The sequence below is a fragment of the Selaginella moellendorffii genome, unplaced genomic scaffold (assembly GCF_000143415.4).
Source record: "Selaginella moellendorffii unplaced genomic scaffold, v1.0 SELMOscaffold_24, whole genome shotgun sequence".
Classification (NCBI taxonomy): Eukaryota; Viridiplantae; Streptophyta; class Lycopodiopsida; order Selaginellales; family Selaginellaceae; genus Selaginella; species Selaginella moellendorffii.
The window spans coordinates 554,115-573,333 of record NW_003314285.1 but is presented as its reverse complement, the minus strand read 5'-3'; the positions used below and the strand labels follow the sequence as shown (position 1 = coordinate 573,333).

The 19,219-nt window shown below is 40.3% G+C and overlaps 4 protein-coding genes across 6 annotated transcripts; 2 read left to right on the top strand and 2 right to left on the bottom strand.

Annotated features, from left to right (window-relative positions):
- Positions 1 to 569: 569 nt before the first annotated feature.
- Positions 570 to 6,708, bottom strand: LOC9657398 (pleiotropic drug resistance protein 1). Of its 2 annotated transcripts, XM_024679165.1 has the most exons (24): positions 6,099 to 6,706; positions 5,809 to 5,929; positions 5,633 to 5,721; positions 5,479 to 5,563; positions 5,262 to 5,421; positions 5,129 to 5,205; positions 4,997 to 5,050; positions 4,840 to 4,930; positions 4,480 to 4,781; positions 4,146 to 4,427; positions 3,763 to 4,073; positions 3,543 to 3,703; positions 3,388 to 3,491; positions 3,173 to 3,329; positions 2,982 to 3,122; positions 2,829 to 2,929; positions 2,436 to 2,768; positions 2,071 to 2,361; positions 1,931 to 2,014; positions 1,738 to 1,871; positions 1,460 to 1,687; positions 1,235 to 1,406; positions 928 to 1,182; positions 570 to 864 (listed from the first exon to the last, which is right to left on the bottom strand). In XM_024679165.1, the coding sequence occupies exons 1-24, from the start codon at positions 6,425 to 6,427 to the stop codon at positions 595 to 597; spliced, it is 4,332 nt and encodes a 1,443-aa protein (XP_024534933.1). In that variant the 5' UTR covers positions 6,428 to 6,706; the 3' UTR covers positions 570 to 594. The 2 variants fall into 2 exon arrangements, with proteins under 2 accessions (XP_024534933.1, XP_024534934.1); XM_024679166.1 differs by having other exon boundaries at positions 3,388 to 3,703; positions 6,099 to 6,708.
- Positions 6,709 to 7,060: 352 nt separating this feature from the next.
- LOC112347749 (pentatricopeptide repeat-containing protein At4g02750-like) lies at positions 7,061 to 8,623 on the top strand. The gene has a single exon (XM_024679098.1). It carries the CDS (start codon positions 7,061 to 7,063, stop codon positions 8,621 to 8,623), a length of 1,563 nt encoding a protein of 520 aa, XP_024534866.1.
- LOC9658063 (pre-mRNA-splicing factor syf2) lies at positions 8,564 to 9,862 on the bottom strand. Of its 2 annotated transcripts, XM_024679163.1 has the most exons (6): positions 9,743 to 9,862; positions 9,524 to 9,687; positions 9,220 to 9,460; positions 9,013 to 9,149; positions 8,691 to 8,955; positions 8,564 to 8,619 (listed from the first exon to the last, which is right to left on the bottom strand). In XM_024679163.1, exons 1-5 carry the CDS (start codon positions 9,846 to 9,848, stop codon positions 8,728 to 8,730), a joined length of 876 nt encoding a protein of 291 aa, XP_024534931.1. In that variant the 5' UTR covers positions 9,849 to 9,862; the 3' UTR covers positions 8,564 to 8,619; positions 8,691 to 8,727. The 2 variants fall into 2 exon arrangements, with proteins under 2 accessions (XP_024534931.1, XP_002974224.1); XM_002974178.2 differs by lacking the exon at positions 8,564 to 8,619 and having other exon boundaries at positions 8,638 to 8,955.
- Positions 9,859 to 10,715, top strand: LOC9658062. The gene is made up of 5 exons (XM_002974354.2): positions 9,859 to 9,946; positions 9,993 to 10,106; positions 10,171 to 10,250; positions 10,308 to 10,432; positions 10,495 to 10,715. The coding sequence occupies exons 1-5, from the start codon at positions 9,894 to 9,896 to the stop codon at positions 10,564 to 10,566; spliced, it is 444 nt and encodes a 147-aa protein (XP_002974400.1). The 5' UTR covers positions 9,859 to 9,893; the 3' UTR covers positions 10,567 to 10,715.
- The last annotated feature ends 8,504 nt before the right edge of the window (positions 10,716 to 19,219 follow it).

Below are 19,219 nucleotides of genomic sequence, written 5' to 3'. Positions count from 1 at the left end.
ATGCTTGGATATTCTACCATCTAATGGTTGTTATTCATTTAGATTAATCTTGTATTTATAATTTGTAATTTATAAACATATTTATAATTTATAAAATTTCTTAATAAAGTTTAAGAAATTTTATTATACCAGTAATAGTATATTCTTTTTTATTCTACCATCTAATAATTTTGTGTTTATAAATTACATACATGCTTATAATTATAAACCTTATTTGATCAATTGGATTAATAAGTAGGAATAACACCACTATTAAGCAAACCAAGTGTTGCTACATGCAATGCGTAGCAAATTATTAATTTCTACTAGTTTGTTTTTATAATCAAATCACTACCGAAAAAATAAGTATATTGTTAGCTTGAGCACAAGAAAAGAACCAATCACCCCTGCCATGAAGTTTGGCTGGCTACTACTTTTCAGCAGTACCTTTGTACACCAGTTTCCTTGTTTGCTCACATATTTTCGTTTTTGTCGTGTTCTTAAGAAAAAAAATTCCAGCTAACAAAGAAGAACCAATTGGAAGCTTCCAACAGAAGATACGCTATAACGTTATCTGTATCAAAGGTTTATCTTCCAAAGGTTTAGTTTTGGTAATTATCTCTTCTGGAAGTTAAAATATTTGATGCTAAAGGCGAAAGTAAGAGCTAACACCAATACAAACAGTATATGGACAGCAGCAATTTCGCCCAATCTATCCTTATGGAAACCAAATCTCTGCTTGATGTAATCTCGCACAATTTGTTGGCCTTTGCCAGGAACATCCATCACTGTTCCTCTGTCCCCAAGTTGTGAAGTTATGAGACCATTGAGCGTCCACGCAACTGGGTTAGCATAGTAATACCATCTCCACCATATCGGGATTTTCTACACAAACAACAAAAACGAGATGAAAACTCAATTATAGCAGGAGGCAATCAGCCAACTTACTGGACGCGGGATCAAAAACCCCGAGAAGAGATTCCAAAAACCAAAGAATGCAGATGAAACCACTGCTGCCAGCTGATAGTTCGGCGTGAGAGACACCACCATCATCCCATAGAAGGTGAAGTATAAGAATGTGGAATACATGAAGAAGAAGAACCAAAAGAATTTATCTGGTGACCACTCGTATGCGATTGTGGAGTAAACTATGATGAGATAGATCGCAGTTTGGATGAAGACATAAGGAATCTCGATTGCTACCTGCGGTAACTTTGCATAAACCACGAGCTTAGTTTGAATATGTGTGACAAACCTGTGCTAAAGCGTATGGAATTGCTGAATACATCCCTGCTGCCCGTTCTCGATAGAATACAGTCCTCTCGACACCAACAACAGGTTGAGCTGCGGTGCAGTTGTTAACTCCGAGAAACAGGCAAGCAGCGTACATCGATCCCATCACGTTAAACAGCTCTTGCTCTGTTCGTCTGATCATACAAGAACTCTAGTGAGCTTTGGAATGTGAAAGAGATTTCCTTACATATTTTTCCCTTCTCGCCAGAAGATCGTTCCAAATAGTAGAGCGCATACTGTAGTGAAGAAGTAGCGAACCACGTTGTAATGAGGATTCTTCCAATAAGAACGATATTGCTTCCAGAAGCAAGCCTTGCATTGGATATAGAATGACTGAGAGTATTTGGTTGGAAAGTGGAGGTCGCTCGAGTCTGGCATTGGCTTGCTCAGTCTCTCCACAAGAGCATCGTTTTGCCTGGTGATAAAGCTGGAATCAAAACCATATCCAGAGAAGTGATGACTTACTTGTACAAAGAAGATTGTTCGTAGTACTTTGCGAAATCGATTCCAAGTCTGACTTCGACCTCCTCAGCAGTGACATCGAGCATCCAGGTTGCTGGGTTACTTCCATCTTCAATAGCTGGAACACCTTCCACGGCCTGAGAAAAACACGAAACATGTATCATTACATATGATACCCAGCATTTCATTAACGTACCTGGAAGAATTCTATAAGGTGGTGGGAGTGTCTACCGAGAGGTCCTGCATAGATCACTTGACCACCTCCTTTCATCAATAATAGCTGTGAAATCCAACCATGAACTCCCGCAATATCAGAGATGTATGATATTTATATACCTCGTCAAAAGACTCAAATATGTCGATGCTAGGCTGGTGAATGGTGCATACCACTGTTCTTCCCGTGTCCACAGTGTTACGAACAGTTCTCATCACAATGGCTGCAGCACGAGCGTCAAGTCCCGAAGTTGGCTCGTCCATAAAAATGATGGAAGGATTCGAAACAAGCTCCACGGCAATAGTCAGCCTCTTCCTTTGCTCCACCGAGAGTCCACTCACTCCAGGGAGACCAACAAGAGCGTTTCTGAGAGGCGTGAGTTCCACAAGAGACATCACCTCCTTCACAAACATCTGTTACAACAAAACGAAGACGCAAGCATTTAGAACAAGGAGAGAGCTAACAAGTTTCGCAAGGATTACCGTACCAGTCTCGTTTGTTTGTCAACTTCTTTCGGAAGCCGCAACCATGACGAGTAAATGAGAGATTCTTCAACTGTCACATTTGGAGAATGGATATCAGTCTGCTCGCAGTAGCCGGAGATTCGAGCAAAAGTGTCTTGCTTCTTTGGATAGCCATTGATGCTAATTTCGCCTTCAATGTAGCCACCAGTCTTACGACCAGCAAGAACATCCATTAGAGTCGTCTTCCCCGCTCCACTTACGCCAACTAGTGCTGTGAGAACTCCAGGCCTGAAAGCCCCGCTCACCTCCTTGAGAAGCTGAAGCCTGTCCAGAGTTTCTCCTTGTGCTTTCATCTCCTGCGAAGTTACAAAACCAAGCCTGTCAGTGAGGATTGTAAACGTGAAGCTAAAACCGACCTTAGGCATGTCAACAAAGTAGCTGACTTTGTGGAAAGCTATGGACAGTGGCTGGAAAGGTAGCACCATGCCTGTTTTTACATCTCCAGATTCGGGGTCCCCTGAGGAAATAATGGCAGACTTTGAATATGGAAATCAATTTGAGAACAATACCATTTGAATGAAAACCAAATGATTTTCTAAAACTCTGGGATGACTTCTCCTGAGAGCTAGAGTTCACAGCTTGTCCGGTCTTGGTTTTGTGTTTCTCGTTCAATGTTTCCTCAGAAAGAATCACCGATGGTTTTCCAAAAGCTGTGAAACCAGAAGTTGAGCTACTTGAAAGTAAAGGATTATAATCTTACGCTTGAGAACCGTTAACGCTATAGTGAAAAAGATGTTAAAGAAAATCGCAAACCCGACAAGGGCGCCAATTCCAATCCAAAACCAAGAAGGATCTGGAAAAATCCCTCGAGCCTTGAGCACAATTGTACCGACACTTTCGGTGGAATTTGGTGCAAGCTGCAGTAGAAATTCATAGAGTAAGAGATTAAAAAAGAAAGAATGGTGAAAATTTTACCACTCGCCATCTTGGGGCCGTGAACTCATTAACGGCAATAGCGTTTTGTGCGTACATCAGAGGCGATGACCAATAAGCCCAGATCCACCACGGATGAATAGCATCTATACCAAACTTTAGTGTCCATAAGAAAACAAGGTTTGTCTTCAACTTACTTCGAGAGATGACAAAACCACCAAGAATGAAGACGAGTACCAGCGAAAAGGAACCAAAAGTATTTGCAACGAGCATAGTTCTTCCCAAAGATGCCATGAAACGAAATCCAGACATTGCCATGTTGTGAAGCGTGAAGAGCAACAAAAACTGGCGAAAGAATCTACATGTTTTCAACCACTCAGGGAAAGATAATGCTCAAGAGGAAACATAAGTTCTTACCTTCCAACCTCTGGAGCATAGCCGATAACCCAGTAAGTTAGGAACACCCAAATCGCAGTCTCAAGCAGCGAGAAGGGCATTCTCATGATCCAAGCCGGAACGGAAAATGCCCAAGACGGATAGAGCAAGTTCCGTTGCTTGTAAAATATTGGTAACCTGTTAATGGTCATTGCGAGCTCCGCAAAACCATTAAACATGATGACAACGATCGAGTAGAAAAGAGAGGAAACCAGAATAGTTCCGTCTGTGACAGAAATGTGATGCTGCGTTCGCAAGAACACGGTCATACTCACGGTCGCCATCACCAAAATCTGCAAGGAAGAACAATCATAAAATCATAGTTAGAACTTCGCTTAAAGAAAAAGAGAATAGTACACACAAACCTGTGTGGTTTTAAAAGCATAGATAAAAGCATTGCGTTTCATGAGAAGAACTTCTTTCGCAACGCAAGCTTGAAAGATGTTCCAGCTGGTTGACCCATATTGCTTTGTCACCAAAGCAGCAGGATTGCTCTTGGACTTGTCGTACGGCACTTTGAGTTCTCTCGCTAGATCCTGGCCAATATGATGCCTTGAGAAAGCTAGCGTGAAGTCTTCCACAGAAACATATCTATACTCTCGACTTGAATCCATCCAGTACTGTTCCTGGTCCTTTCTTGATATCACCTGACATTAAGAGCAAGTTTGAGATCGTTCCTTTCTTTTTCTATGAATTTACCTCCTGGAGAAAGTCTGCCACGCCTTTTCTTTCAGGACACTTGAATCCCAGCGAATAAAAGAAATCGAGAATCATGTTGCAGGGTCCTTGATAGATTATACGCCCCTCGGCAAGCAATATAAGATCGTCGAAGAGATTGTAAACCTCTGGAGCCGGCTGGAGAAGCGAGACAATGATGGTGTAGTCGGCATTGTGCACAGTTTGCCTCAAATGCTTGACAATTTGGTACGTAGTGGAGCTGTCTAGGCCTGTCGAGATCTCATCCATGAACAAAGCTTTTGCTGGTCCAACAAGAACTTCTCCTGACAGAGTAAACAAAGTCAGTACTGCTTAGAACTGTCTTGAGAGACTTTTACTTACCTGTTGTAAGTCGTTTCTTCTGCCCACCAGAAATTCCGCGACGCATTTGATCGCCAACTAGCGTGTCAGCGCATATGTCGAGTCCTAAAACCTGTGGCCCCGGACATAAAACTTAAAAGTAAATGTGACGACATAGTATATAGATCAGGAACTTTACCTTGAGAACGTAGTCCGTCCGAATGTTTCGTTCCTGTCCTTCCAAAGCCAAAGCCTGACACGAAAGAGAATTAATAAATCCGACATAGAAGAACTATAATCACGATAAACATTCTCAGCTCTCAGCTCTTACCTTCATAAAAGCGTCAATATCAGGGTCTGGTTTGATTCCAGCAGCCTTCTCACGTCTACAGAGCTCCGCAAGCATATCTAAAGAGCAAACAAAAGAGCTCGTCAGTGTCAAGCTCGTCAAACATCGATCTTACCATATCGTGATCCAACACCTTGACACCGACAAGAAAAGTCCAGGGTCTCTCGGACAGTAAGCTCCGGGGTGTGAAGGTCAGTCTGGCTGATATATCCCGACGTCCTGTGTGGCACAAACTCGCTAAACTCGCATCCATTGTATGTAACGTTCCCTGAAACCTGAAAAGCTTGTGTGTCCAACAAATATCCAAAAGAACCAAAAAAAAATAGTATTACCCGGAGGTCGTGATCTAACTTTCCGCATAGTGCCTTTAAGAAAGTTGTCTTTCCCGAGCCGGGAGGTCCCAGAAGTAAAGTCAGCCTGGAAAAAAATCCAGAAAAATGGGAAGAAGCAAATGTTTCAACAAGGATTGCGTGATCTAATTAGCACCTGCACGGCTTGATGATGCCAGTAACGTTGTCAAGGATGGTGAGCACTCGTTTCTTAGTAGGAGATAGCCGAAGCGATCCAAAGAGCTCCTGGAATTCCGGCCAAGGACAAAGATATCAAACACAGAGTCAACTTGGAGAAGGAAGAGCAGAGGAAAGATTCTCAGCTTATCATACTTCGATCGTGTTGATGGTGTAGTTGTAGAGCGTGGGGAGAGCCCGGCCTCCAACATAGACATCAGCATCAACATGTAAATCCTGGAAGCGAACTTCGATCTTGGGTAGATCGATCTCCACTCTAGAACAAAACAAAAAACCAAAACAATCGAAAGAAAGAAATGAGAAAGATCCAAGCACATCGTAGGCTCACAATGAAAACTGGATATAAGAGAGGGGAGGGATGAGTCTCCAAGATCAAGAGAGAAGGATTTCCCAAGCAGGCAAGAAAAGGGAGAAAGAATGGATACTTGTCAATGCGATCCCGCAGCTTCCGCAAGAATCGCTCGTTGTCGAGCGCCACTTGCTCCATAATCCGCTGCTTGTACGCGATCCCCAGCTTGGCCACATCCACCGCCTCGAAATCCTTCTCCCCGCCATCGCCCCGGACCAGCGCCGTGCGCATTCGATCCATGCTCGGCAGCTTCTGAAGCGCGATCCACTTGAGCGTCGCCTCATCCTCGGCCCGCCGCGAATCGCTCGACGGCCGCCCAAACACCCTCTCCTCCCACGTATTCTCGCTCAAGGAAATCCTCCCCTCGCCCTCCACCACGCCGCTAGATCCCCCAAGCTCCGCCATGGAGGGAAAGAACCCCGATCGATCGACCGCGGCGATCGACGAGCCCGAAATATTTCGAGGCCGATCTAAGAGAAATCCGCGACCATCCCTAGCCCCGATCGGCCAGCATTTGGAATCGCGAAGGAAGGAGAGAAGCGAAGTGTCATCCGGGTCGATATCAACACTCACATGATTTTTCTCATAACCTAGATTTAAATTATGGGCTCCAAACTTCCACACTCTCTCTCAATGCTACAATTCGAAGAACCTTGCGAGGAACCATCGGAATATTTTCCTCGCTACAGAACACAATTTTCTCCACGCAACTTATCAAAATCACCAAAACACGTGGTGATTTTCTTTGTGACAATGCGGTGTCACTCACTCAATTTTAATACAAACCTTGTGTAAGGAAAAATCTTGTTTATGCATTCACAGTCAACTGTGGAGTGATCCGATAGAATTTTGTTCCAAGCTTGGATGGTCCAACCAAGGGACTGTATCAGATATGAATCTATTCCTCCACAAAAGCTCTTCACTTTGATTGGAAGGTCTCTAATCTCTCTTGCGACTCCCATCTCCTCCACCATTTGGAAAGGACTGATTCTCGTACGATGATGTTCGGGAACTTTAAAAAGTTGAGAAGTGGGCATTATGGTGCTCATCGACGTGCAAAGTGGGAAATTCTCGCTCGCAGACGTCTCTTTTGCAAATTCGCTGGTACAATTTTACGGAAAGCGTGGGGAGCTCGACGCAGCTTTTGCGGTTTTCACTGACATTCGGAAAAAGAGCACACTGTCATGGAATCTTATAATGTCGGCATATGCCCATAGAGGGCATATGCAAAAGGCGGAGGTAATGTTTGAAGCCATGCCGTACCCAAATATCGCGTCGTGGACGACGATTCTTGCAGGGTATGGCCGAATCGGCCATGTCGATCATGCATTTTCCATATTTCAGAAAATGCCACAAAAGAACGTTGTAACATGGAATGCCATGATTTCAGCATTTGCCATGAACGGGCATTTGCAAGATGCACTTGAGTGTTTTGAAAAGATGCTCCTAGAAGGAACTGGACCCAGCGTTTCCAGTTTCATAAGTTTAGGTTCCGAATCTCTGCATCATCACTTTATAACTATGATCCAAACCGTTGCCAATGATTGTGGACTGATCTCGAGTCCTCAAATCGCAACATCTCTAATCACATGGCTCACAAAAACAGGAAGTTTCAATCAAGCCCAAGAGGTCTACAACAAAGTTCCTTTGCACAAAAGAGACACAATCCTTCGCACTGCTATGATCTCTGCAAATGCCCAGGCCGGGCATCTGTGCCAAGCGGAGGAAATATTCCAAAACATCGCCGTCAAGGATTCCGCGGCGTGGAACGTGATGATCTCCGCATACTCCACAAACAGCGAGCTCCCCAAATCAGTAGCAGCATTTAATTCCGCTCCACAAAAAAATGTGGTTGCCTGGTCCGCCATGATCTCCGCATATGCCCGTCACGGCCTCCACTCGGACGCCGTGCGAACGTTTTCCACGATGGATCTCGAAGGCGTCCGCCCAAACAAGATCACATTTTTAAACGTCTTGGATGCCTGCGGATCCGCGTCACTGCTCCCAATGGCCAAGCTCATTTGCTCCGAGGCCGCCAGCTTGGGCCTGGACGAAGACGTGAGCGTCGGCAGCGCGATTGTCTCGGCCTTTGGAAAGTGTTCCACTCTGGAAGCAACTCTCGAGGCCTTCCAATCGATCCGCCACACGAACAGCGTTGTCCCCTGGACAGCCGTGATCACCGCGGCTGCTCGAGCTGCGGATTGGGATGCGTGCCTGGGCCTGTTTCGAGACATGATCTCGGAAGGCGTGATGCCAAACCAAGTCACTTTCCGCAGCGTTTTGTGTGCCTCGAGTCGTCGCGGGGAGCTGGCCACCGCCTTGGATCACTGCTCATCGATGGCGGCTGATTTCGACGTTGAGATGGCCGAGGAGCATTACGTCTGCGTTGTTGACATGCTTGCCAGGGCCCGAATCCCGGGGGACTGTCGCGACTTGATGCAGCATATGCCCTTCCAGCCAGGGGTTGTCGCGTGGACCAACTTGCTGCTCAGCTCAGGCCACCATCACCAGCTAGACGCCGCCAAAAAAGTAGCTCAGCTAGATTCCAAACTCGCCATACCGTATGTTCTTTGGTCGAATGCTCGCGCTCGAGAGAGCTGAAAAACAAACGACCCTTTCCACGTAAATGCGTAGACCAAGATTGCGTTACAAAGTGAAGCGTACATACCGAGATTCTCTCTTTTTCTCTCTCTCATTTGTGGTGCTTAATCTGGCAGAGCAGTGCCTCGTTCCAAGTTGTTCTTGATCTCGACAGTGTACTTGCCAAACGCTCTCTCGATCTTGCGGTTGAAATGTTCGTTTCTCTCGTTGATGGAGTCGATGTCTTTTTCCTCGTGGTACTTGCGTCTCCGGCTGAAGTCCTTCCGCTTGGAAATCCTCCCTTCGAGCTCTTGGACCATCCTATCGACGAATTCCTCCGGGACAGCGGGAGTCTGAAACAACAGCACGTTGAGCTAGGCTGGGACTTGCAGAAAATGATTGATCGCTACCTTCCCGTATTGTAGGCTGGTCTCGTTACAGTAGAAGTCGGGGTCATTATCTCGGACTTTCGTGTACTCCTCCACTGTATTCGGGATTGTCTTCGCCCGCTTCTTGTAGGCGTTATACAAGGACTTCTGATTGAAGACTACAGAAACAACAAAAGAAGAAAGATATTAGGATACATAGTTCGATCCGAAACGCAATTGACTTATTACCATCCCATCCAAAAGGAGCAGGATTCTTGTCACGCTTTTTATACTTCTCTTCGGCGGCTTCTTGTGTGTCCAGCATGTACATCTTCGATTTGTCAATCCCACTAAACTCCAGGCGCTTCCCAGCTTGCTTTTGCTTCTCCTCGAACCACTTTTGCTTGGAGACGCCTCTCTCTTCTTTGGGAGCGTCCTGCTTCTTCCTCTCGGCCATCATGGCTTGCTCATTCTTCTTTCGAGCTTCGTCCTAGCACCACCAACAAAGAACGTAAGTTCTAGTTTCTAACCAAAGTAAGAAAATACAAAATACCATTTTCCGCTGTAGCAGCCTCAGCTTCTTTTGCCGCTCATCCAAGCCAGATTCGTCCTCGATTAGAGGAGGAACTGGAACTGGAGCTTCTTTTTCTTCTTCAACCTCTGGCGCTTGTTCTTTCTCGTCTTCTACAGGCCCCGCATTCGGCAATTCCTCGGTCACTGCAAAAAAATTCGCAAAATCTCTACCGGAAGAACGCGAGAGAATGATCCTTACCTGTGGCGCGCGCTTCGGCGATCTTCCGGAAGCAGTATTGCGAGCACTCGTGATACGGATTGGACGCGTTGATGCAGGCGGGATGGACCCGGCTCTCCTTCTCCATATCTAAAAACCCTAAAAATCTGAAGAACCCTAAATCTGGGCAAGGATGCTTATGTGCGTCCTTTTCGCGAATTCCTCCGGCAATGTGCTGCTCGAGAGGTAAGGCGTGATCGTTCTGAGCTCAATCTGAGAGATCTGGCGCCAGATTTCATGGAGTTCCCGGCGAGGAGCGCCTTCACTGGAGATCATTCCTGGTGAAGCTCGGCACGGATAATCTCAAGGGCGCTCGCGACGAGGAATCCTTTGTGGCGTCTCACAAGTAAGAATGTAGCTTGATTTTCCTTTCTCGCATCAAATCCATCACGCCTTTCTTCTTAGTCCAGATCCGTCCATATCACTTACACTGTGATGGGAGAGATATGGATCTTCACGGTGGGAAAGGATGAATACGACGAACTTACGTGTAAGATTCTAGAGATCTCTTCTCTCTCACACACACATTTTCGCGTGAACTTTGCAGTGGTGGAAGTTCTATTCTCGATCACTTCCTCCGTGAAAGATGTGTGCAAGAAAATCCCGACTGAGCGAGTTTTTCTAGACAAGTACGGGAAGATTTGCTTGTGCCTGGACGAGATCGTCTCCCAGGTAGGCTTATTGATCAATTCGCAAAAGGAGTATCCTCGTTTTTCACGTTTTTTTCCTTGTAGGGAATGCTAGAACACACTGACAAAGATCGCATACGAAGGCTCATCAGGCTCAAGCCTATAGCTGAGAGCTAAAAGACTAGCCTAGCTCGAAATCTATATTGATTGATTTCTCCCAGATCTTATGAGTGTCAACAATGGTCGAGGAAATCTTCGTTTGTATTTTCTGCGAAGAATGTAGTTCTTTGTTACATTCGATCAATTTTTACAGCTTGTTCATGGAAGAAGACTATCTTAAAATCCTGTTCTTTGAATGTGTAACACCAAGTTTGTTTGTTCGCATGGATGTCCATCTTGTTTTTGTTATAGTGTTCTCAGCAAGAACACGGAATTTTCAAGTCAGTGAGACGAGAATTTTTCGATATCCGCAAGAAAAAAACAGATAAACGAACAAGCAAAGTTAGTAGCTATCAAAAACTTCAAAGAGATTTGCTTGCCAGACTGATTTCGCCTTTAAGCACGCAAACTTTTTTCACGATTTGTGTGCGGTGAATTGCAAGGAATATGAAAGAGCATTCTCATTCTGCGAACCTGGAAGCTGGAGTTTATAGAGCACGGCTGACAGTTTTGCAACGATTTTATGCTAGTCTGGCCAGCCAAATCTCACGGTTCGAGTTCTTCACATCCAGAACAGGCGACTTTACCAGCTCCAAACATCATTTTTGAGCGGGAGTGGCCATCTTCAGATGCAGGTGAAAAAACCACAATGATTTGATGAGATCTTTGCAGATTGTAGATTATTCTCTACAATAGTTAAGAGAACGTTCTCTATTGGGTCCTCCAGTGTATTTAACTGGATGCATTGAGCGTTTTTTGTTTTTTCCTAAGTTTACCAATGTTCTAATTTTCTTTGCACTTTATATGCAGGTGAATTCTACTTTACAAACACAGTCTAGGATGCGCATGTTGTAAACGACTCCATAAGACTGATATTCACAAAGGTACATTTGAGATTTTGCAGATTATTATATTAATTATATATTATTCTTTGTGCTGCTGCGATCAGCTAAATACACTGGAAGAAAGTGGAGAGATTCTTTCATAGTTTTTCTTTTCTGGCAACCATTTTTTTCAACACCTTTTTCTCTTGGCCTTTTAGTGAGAGGTTCATTTCCATATGATCTTGAGAGCATAAAAAAGTTGCGAGATTCCCTTGCAATAGATGGTGGTCACAGTGGGATGCCTCACTTTATAGCTGAGGCATCATGTCTTTTCTATCAAAGGATCTATGGCAAATATTGTTTTTCATCTTCATGAATCCTAGATCTAGTTGATTTAACAGTCAAAGTTCATTTGCTTGGTTTGTCTGAGCCATGCAATCTAATCTTTTCTCAAAACTCCAGTCACATTTACATGTTTATACTATGATTATTGGTAGCTCTAGATTTATCATTGATTTTTCCCAAGATGATCTACAACACATCTTTGCTGATTGCACAACCATTTTTGACACTGAGCCCACATTTGTCATCCTTTATAACCTTTTTCCATCTTCATATATTCACCTTCCAATACATTCATACTTACCAACAATCCTCTTTTTGAATAGTTTTTAAAATCTTTACTTCTATCATGCTTTTTTTTTTCAACCCAGCTGGACAATGTTTTAAAAATACTCCTCCTATGTTGACTCATTTTCTCAGAATTTACTAATCAACAATTACAATAAAGATTCTTAACATTCTCCATGTGGAGGTGTTTATTTATTTAGTCATGTGTTCATTTCTAAAGAAAATGAGCTCTATAGCATGCTTGAGGAGGATTTTCAACATCTGAAATAAATCAAAATCTAGTAAACAAGTAGATGGTGATAAATATTTTTGAGAGTACAGTGTAGTATATGTGGGGTTTACCTTTATATTCTATGGTGATTTATTATAGAATAACCATGAAGTGGAACCTAAACCCTCCACATGCCATGTGTCACATGCCACATGTCAAAAGGACAGTAGAGTAGAACTTAAATTTCAGATGCAAAATAAGGACATGCATATAAACAAGAGATAGAATATGCCTCAAGTTGGTCAATTATGCCCAACCTACCCACTATCACTATTATATATTTGGGATATATACAAACCCCCTCTAGGAACACACTCTTTGGGCTTTCACCCTTAGTACCAAGAGTTAAACTTGAAACCTACTAAATATAGAATGTTCTTAGATTGCAAATTTAGACACAAGATAAACACTATTGTGTTTAGAATAATCTCTTTCTGAAGATATGCCAAATAAGCAAATTTAGACACTTTCCATAAATAGCATTTGGGACCGGAATGAGACTAACACAAAGAGCATAATAGCAAAGGTGTTTGGCAAACACAGTAAGTTATCATCTAGTAATATTGAAGGATTAGTTTTAATATGTAACAGTTCTTGTCAAGCCAGTGTAAGATAGAGCAAAAGAGAATTAATAGCCGAGCCAAGTATGCTCAACAAAAAATACATAAGAGTTTCTATTTTATGTCCATCTGGCTAAGTACAGATCCTAAGCCCAGTTTACTAACACTTGAACAAAAAGGACTGATAAAAGGATTGATAAAGGGTCTAACAATATGAACTTTTTGCCGTCATGGCAGTAACGAAAAAATATCCGAAAGTGATACCCACAATTATATTTATGACACTCTCCCCCCCTTAGGGAAGATTGATGTTTTCATCAATGCATACTCAACTCTAAACCACTGCCAAGGACACAACTCCAAAAAAAAGTTTATGGCAATCATATTATATGAGAAATGCACTAACTTAAATGAGTTAGGGTAATTTCTTTGTCCAAAGCAAATGCACTACCAACTCAAACACCTTTTGGCCATCACTGACAAGGAAATGACTAATTGAATCAGCCACCCTTGCTACTTCATATGTCACCCAGCTTACAAAAGTGTGATACACCCCTGCCTGTAAGGACATAAAGAGAAAAGCCAGAGGCCCCAACCCTCATGAATAAAGAAACAAAACTTGTCGGTAATCGATAGACTACTGTAAATAGGTAGTTAAAGTTTTTACATGATCACGCTCTTTTAACGAAATAAGGAACATTGATAGAGAGACAGATGATGTGATCAGTTGACAATAGCTACCCCATGACTAAAGATTTCATAATGCACATAAAGTGCCAAAGCCAGTTTGTCTATACTGGCCCAAACACAAAGATCAATAAATGGACAATATCAAAGTCAAAGACAATGATATCTAAGAGAATTAATTATCAGTGAATAAAGCTTATATTAGAACACAAAAGCATTCCAAGTAAGTTATCATCTGATAAACTAGTATTAGAGTATAGGAACCACCAAGATTATCATAACCGGAAAATATAAGATTTATCATCAAACAAAATTAAATATCTGATGTATCATCAAGAAAATTCAATGATAAATCTTAACTATCAAAGATTACAGATAGCATGTTCAGCAACTTATGAAAAATAACTTCAAAGAACACAAAGTATCATTAATTAGCAAGTAAAATGCTCGCGAATGTATCATTTGAAAGAAATAACATCCTAATCTATCAGAACCAACTCGAGCAATAATCAACAAAATAGAATGAATGTAGCAAGACCAATAAACACTCATTTATGTTAACTATTGTACTAGCCAGCTTAAATAAATCTCAGTCAATAATACGAAGGAACTCAAGTTGTTTAAGCAAAAACTAATAACATCCTACTAATATCTCAAACTGAAAAGACCAATCCAGAGTAAACTATAAAGAACTTGTGGTAATGCAAAAATCTATAATCATCCCATCAATAGAGAAATCATTGAAGAAAGAATTCACCATCCTAAAAGCCAACAAAGCATTCTATATTAACAATAATCAAGTAAAATCTTTGACAAAGATGATCAACTAACCTGGATAATAGTCAATCATCACTAATGATTGCCAAATGTAAATACTAACTTCAACATCAAATTTATGAGTTAGAATGCTTTCCCTAAAAAATTTTAACAAATGGAACAATGAGCATAAAAACTCAAGGAACCAAAAGTTTGAAAAAGCATATAGCCAAGTCTCACCAAATAATGATCACAAGTTTCATATGAACTAATGTCAATGCCAAAGAAGAAATCATAGTATAAATCACAATATCCTTTCAACACATCTATAAGCTAAACATTATAATACAAAGTTAATGAAAAGCATTTCTACATTAATCTAAAAAGTAAACATAACAAAGTTATGCTTAACGAGTGACCACCAAATTAATCCTCCATGAATCCATCTTCTATAGTAAGACATAATTCATTTCATAACAAACATAAGAAGTAATATTAATGATCAATATATCCTCAACTCAAATCCAATAAAGAACTAATATCTTTAATATCAATCACTAACTCTTCCTCTTGTAAAGTTAGCATAGTCCATGACTTTAAGGAAAACCTCAACACTTAACCCTTACTAAACAATCTTGTCTAGAACACAACTAATTCAAACTTGCCACTTAGTTTATTTGAATGTTAATATAGTTGTGTTAGCTAACAATTGCATGGATGCCAAAAACACAAAGCTTCAGCTCAAATACCAACATTATTTGCATTGAGACTAATAAATCTCAATATCAATTCTATGGAGAGATATTTCATTTCACTCAAATATCAACAACAATAATATTAATGATAGGGCATCACTTTAATGCCATCAATACCAGAACAAAGCTAGAAAAAAGCAATAATGAATCACCACTCAAAACTCTTTAGCAACTAAGCTAACCAAAGTCAAAGATACTTATTTAGTATCTGAGACTAAACCTGCAGCAAAACTTAGTTAACACATTATCAATGAGTGATTCACCACATTCAAAACCTAATAAAATCTAACACCATAAAATAAACATAACTAAATGATATTGATAAAGGTAGAGTTGACATGCCAACATGGAAAAACCATGCAAGTTTAAGGACACAATCCTCTACAACACCATTCTGTAAAGTAAACCCATCATTAATAAATCTTCATTGAGTGAAGCAAATGTCCATAATCTTTTGACAAAATCTACAAGCAATCACTAGTTACAAAGTAACGAATAATCACTCTTCAATTTGTCTTTTACAAGACCCAAATACTAAATTTATGCCATTGAATCATATACTTGTCCAACCTAAATGTAACACCCTATATACATGAATAAGCATGAACTAAATTGCCACTCGAATCCAACTCAATTGCAATAAGCTCATTAATGCACATAACCAATAGTTCTGAGCATGCTTTAAAGAGGATAATTATATATGATCACACTTAGTTGAAACTAAAGTGAAAATCATGATATAGACTCTTATTGGTACACAACCTCCTCATAGACAAAGCTATAGTATTGGTATTAACATTTTAACCTCAAACAACTAAGTTAAACATCACAATCCTTAGCAAAAATGTAACGCTACTAAGATGAAGTCAAGATCAATGAGACCACATCTTCAGATATCTATATTGCATTTAACACTTTTCTTTAATCACCTTCAAAACCTAATGTGAAGCCAAAACAATAACAAGAAAAATGACATAGAAAATCAAGGTCTAAGGAAAAAATCACTTGAAATAATAACGCCACTTCCACTAACACAAGTGCTAGTAATATCAATATCTTAGTTACACACCTTCCCCATCCAACAATCTACTCCAAGTGCTAACAGATCAACTGACGAGCTATAGCAAATGAATGTTACAACCCTTTTCCAACACCTCAATAGGCAACTCTCAAGAAAATAAGGTACCAACTTAAACTTAGCATAATGGATTATTATTAAGTATCCAGTTAAAGCTACTATAATGCTATTACTTGCAAGTAGATTGGCTTCACTTTTAACCACTTTAAAATTGATCATTGTTTATCCAAGCAACTTTGTAAATACATTGCTCACTATCACATGGATATGATATATATAAATCATAATAACTTGATCATCAATCAAGCAATAACACAAGCAATGTCATGTCACTATTATAAAGGTTTATGTGAGTATCAAATGTAAACTCTATTCAATAAAATGCAATATAAATGCTACACCCCACCAATAAAGATTTACAATAGTCCACATCATTAACTTGTATTCACAACATAGACAAGCTTATGCCACTCTCTATCAAACCAAACTCAAAACTAATCCAACACTAAACTACTCAAAGAGCAATAGCAAAGTTTTCTGGAAAAGAATTGAACATTGCAACCCAAATTTTCAATAGCAAGTTTAGACAAAATGGTTTAATGTTTCACCACCATCCATCCCACGACTCACCACTTATAAGATCACTATAATTAACAAGGACTTTCAATTGCATGATGTGAACATAAGCAATGAGTTAACACCTTGTTATAAATTATCTCTTGAAGAAAATAAAATGATTTACATATTTAATCCTTCATCTCTAAGGATTCTCTTTTTTGTCTCATCTTTGACTAAATCTCAAGCTTGCTTTTGCACTACTTTCAATCCAATTCAAGAAAAGTTTATGAGAGAGCACGGCAATGACTACTTAAACCAATAGACTAATCCCTACAATCTTGATTGATCCACTTATAATTATGCTTAGGAAGGATCCACTAGTGTTATGCTAAATAGCTATGGACCAGCTTATTTCCCACTCATAGCAAATCTAGGAAAGGTTTATTTTTACCTATAGTATATGGAACAACTTCTAGAACCACCGATAAGCTAACATTAATTTTATCAACTCAAAGTGTAATATTGAGTTGTTAATATGCCTCACTCATAAACCCAAGCGTAAACTTGTGCAAATGGAATATCTTAATCCATCCTCTAAGCCCAAGAACAAGCTCATATAATTTAATACAAAAAAGTAACTAAAATCCATACCTAAGGAACAAATGCAAAGCCTTTGCACCCAAATGTATACCCACTTGGATCATCATTTTTATCTTTGCGTATGCAACGAAACTAGTTGCCCAATCTCATTGGATAGTACTCGCTAAAATGTATCCTCTGATACCAAATACAACACATGTGGTTTTTACCCTTTGATTTATCATAGAATAACCACGAAACAAAAACTAAACCCTCTATATGTTACATGTCACATGTCATGTGTATAAAGGATAGTAGAGCAAAACCTAAATTTCAAAGCTTTGAGCCACTGAATGAAGGAATGAAACCAAACTCTTAAGCATGAAGCCAAGGAGCAAAGAAACCAAAGCACAGAGTGACTTTTGAGTGTACAACTAAAGGAACAAAAGGACAGAAGCACAAAGCAACTTGAAATAGTCCTAAAGCATTCAACATCCTAATGCTAGTACTAACACGCAAAATGAAGCCAAATGAAATTTATCATTACTTTAACATACCGGTGGCCTAACATGAAGATATGGATACTCCACTAGCTAGCATAGTATGGAACTTAGGCTTAAACCTAAGTTGGATGTGGAACAAAAATAAGCATGTAAATGGGAGTTAATGCCTTATATTGGTCAACTATATTTGACTTACCCACTATCCCTACTATGCATTTGGAACCTCCCAAAACCCCACTTTGAGGAACACACACTTTGGGCTTTAGCCACCCTTAGTACTAGGAGTTAGTCTCTAGGATAAACTCAAAACTTACTAAATATAGAATATCTTTAGATTATGAATTTGGACATGGGATAAACACCATTGTATTCAAGGCAATCTCCACATTTTATAAATATGCCAAATGAGCAAATCTAGACATTTTTCACACAAAGGGCATAATAGTGAAGGTGTTTGGCAAACATGGTAAACTATCATCTAACGATATTGAGGGACTAGTTTCAATATACAAGGATTCTTATTAAACTAATGCAAGACATAGCAAAAGAGAATTAAGAGCCATGCCAAATATACTCAACAAGAAATATATAGAAGTTCCTATCCAACCAACAAAGTTGAGCTCGAAACTTCTTTAATGGCAAATGTAATTTTTTGAATTTGTACTTCCTAAGAAGTCACTCAATGCAATATCATTCAAACTTAAAAACACTTAACCCAAAATATCCCAAAACCCAAAATCAATTGGAAAAAAAGGTGCACTCATGGCCTAGAGACATAAAGAACACCTTTCCTTAATATCCCTTTTTTGGTCACCACTAAATCTTTTTCCATCCAAGGTTGTGCTTGCCAACACCACCTCTGAAGGTTTAACTACTAAGTCCCATTAACCTCTGGGACTACTTTGCCACATGACCATATCCTTGATTATTACATAAAAGGATTGCTCTTCTTCTTTTCCCTAGTCCAAAACTTTAGGATGACATTTCGAAACATTACAGCCCAGTGTAAACCTCATGGATACTTTCCCCACCCTTTTCCTTTGAGTGCCCTAACCAAGCTTTTAGGTTCCTAACATCCCTTAGTATAACAAGATTTGATCATAAGACTTTATAAATCCCAAATCGTTTGTGCATCTCTTGCTTTGGGACCCCACACAAAAACACTAGGGCCTAACAGCTCGATATAGATACCTTTACTCCCCCACTTTTATCCTGAAAGGAAGGCCCAAAGCCCTAGGAAGAAGTAAAGACCAATGAGCTACATAATACTCAAGTGGAGCACTATTTTATATAAATCAAAAATATTGTAATTGATTTCCCTTTCGAAAGTGGGAATTGCTCTTGAAAACTTCCTTGGGTAGCTTTTTTGGCACCACCTGAGTCCATGCTCACTCCCACCCAAAACCCTTAACCCTCAGTCTTAACCTCAAGTTAGTTTGAAAGCACTATTAAAGAGTTCCTTTAAAATTA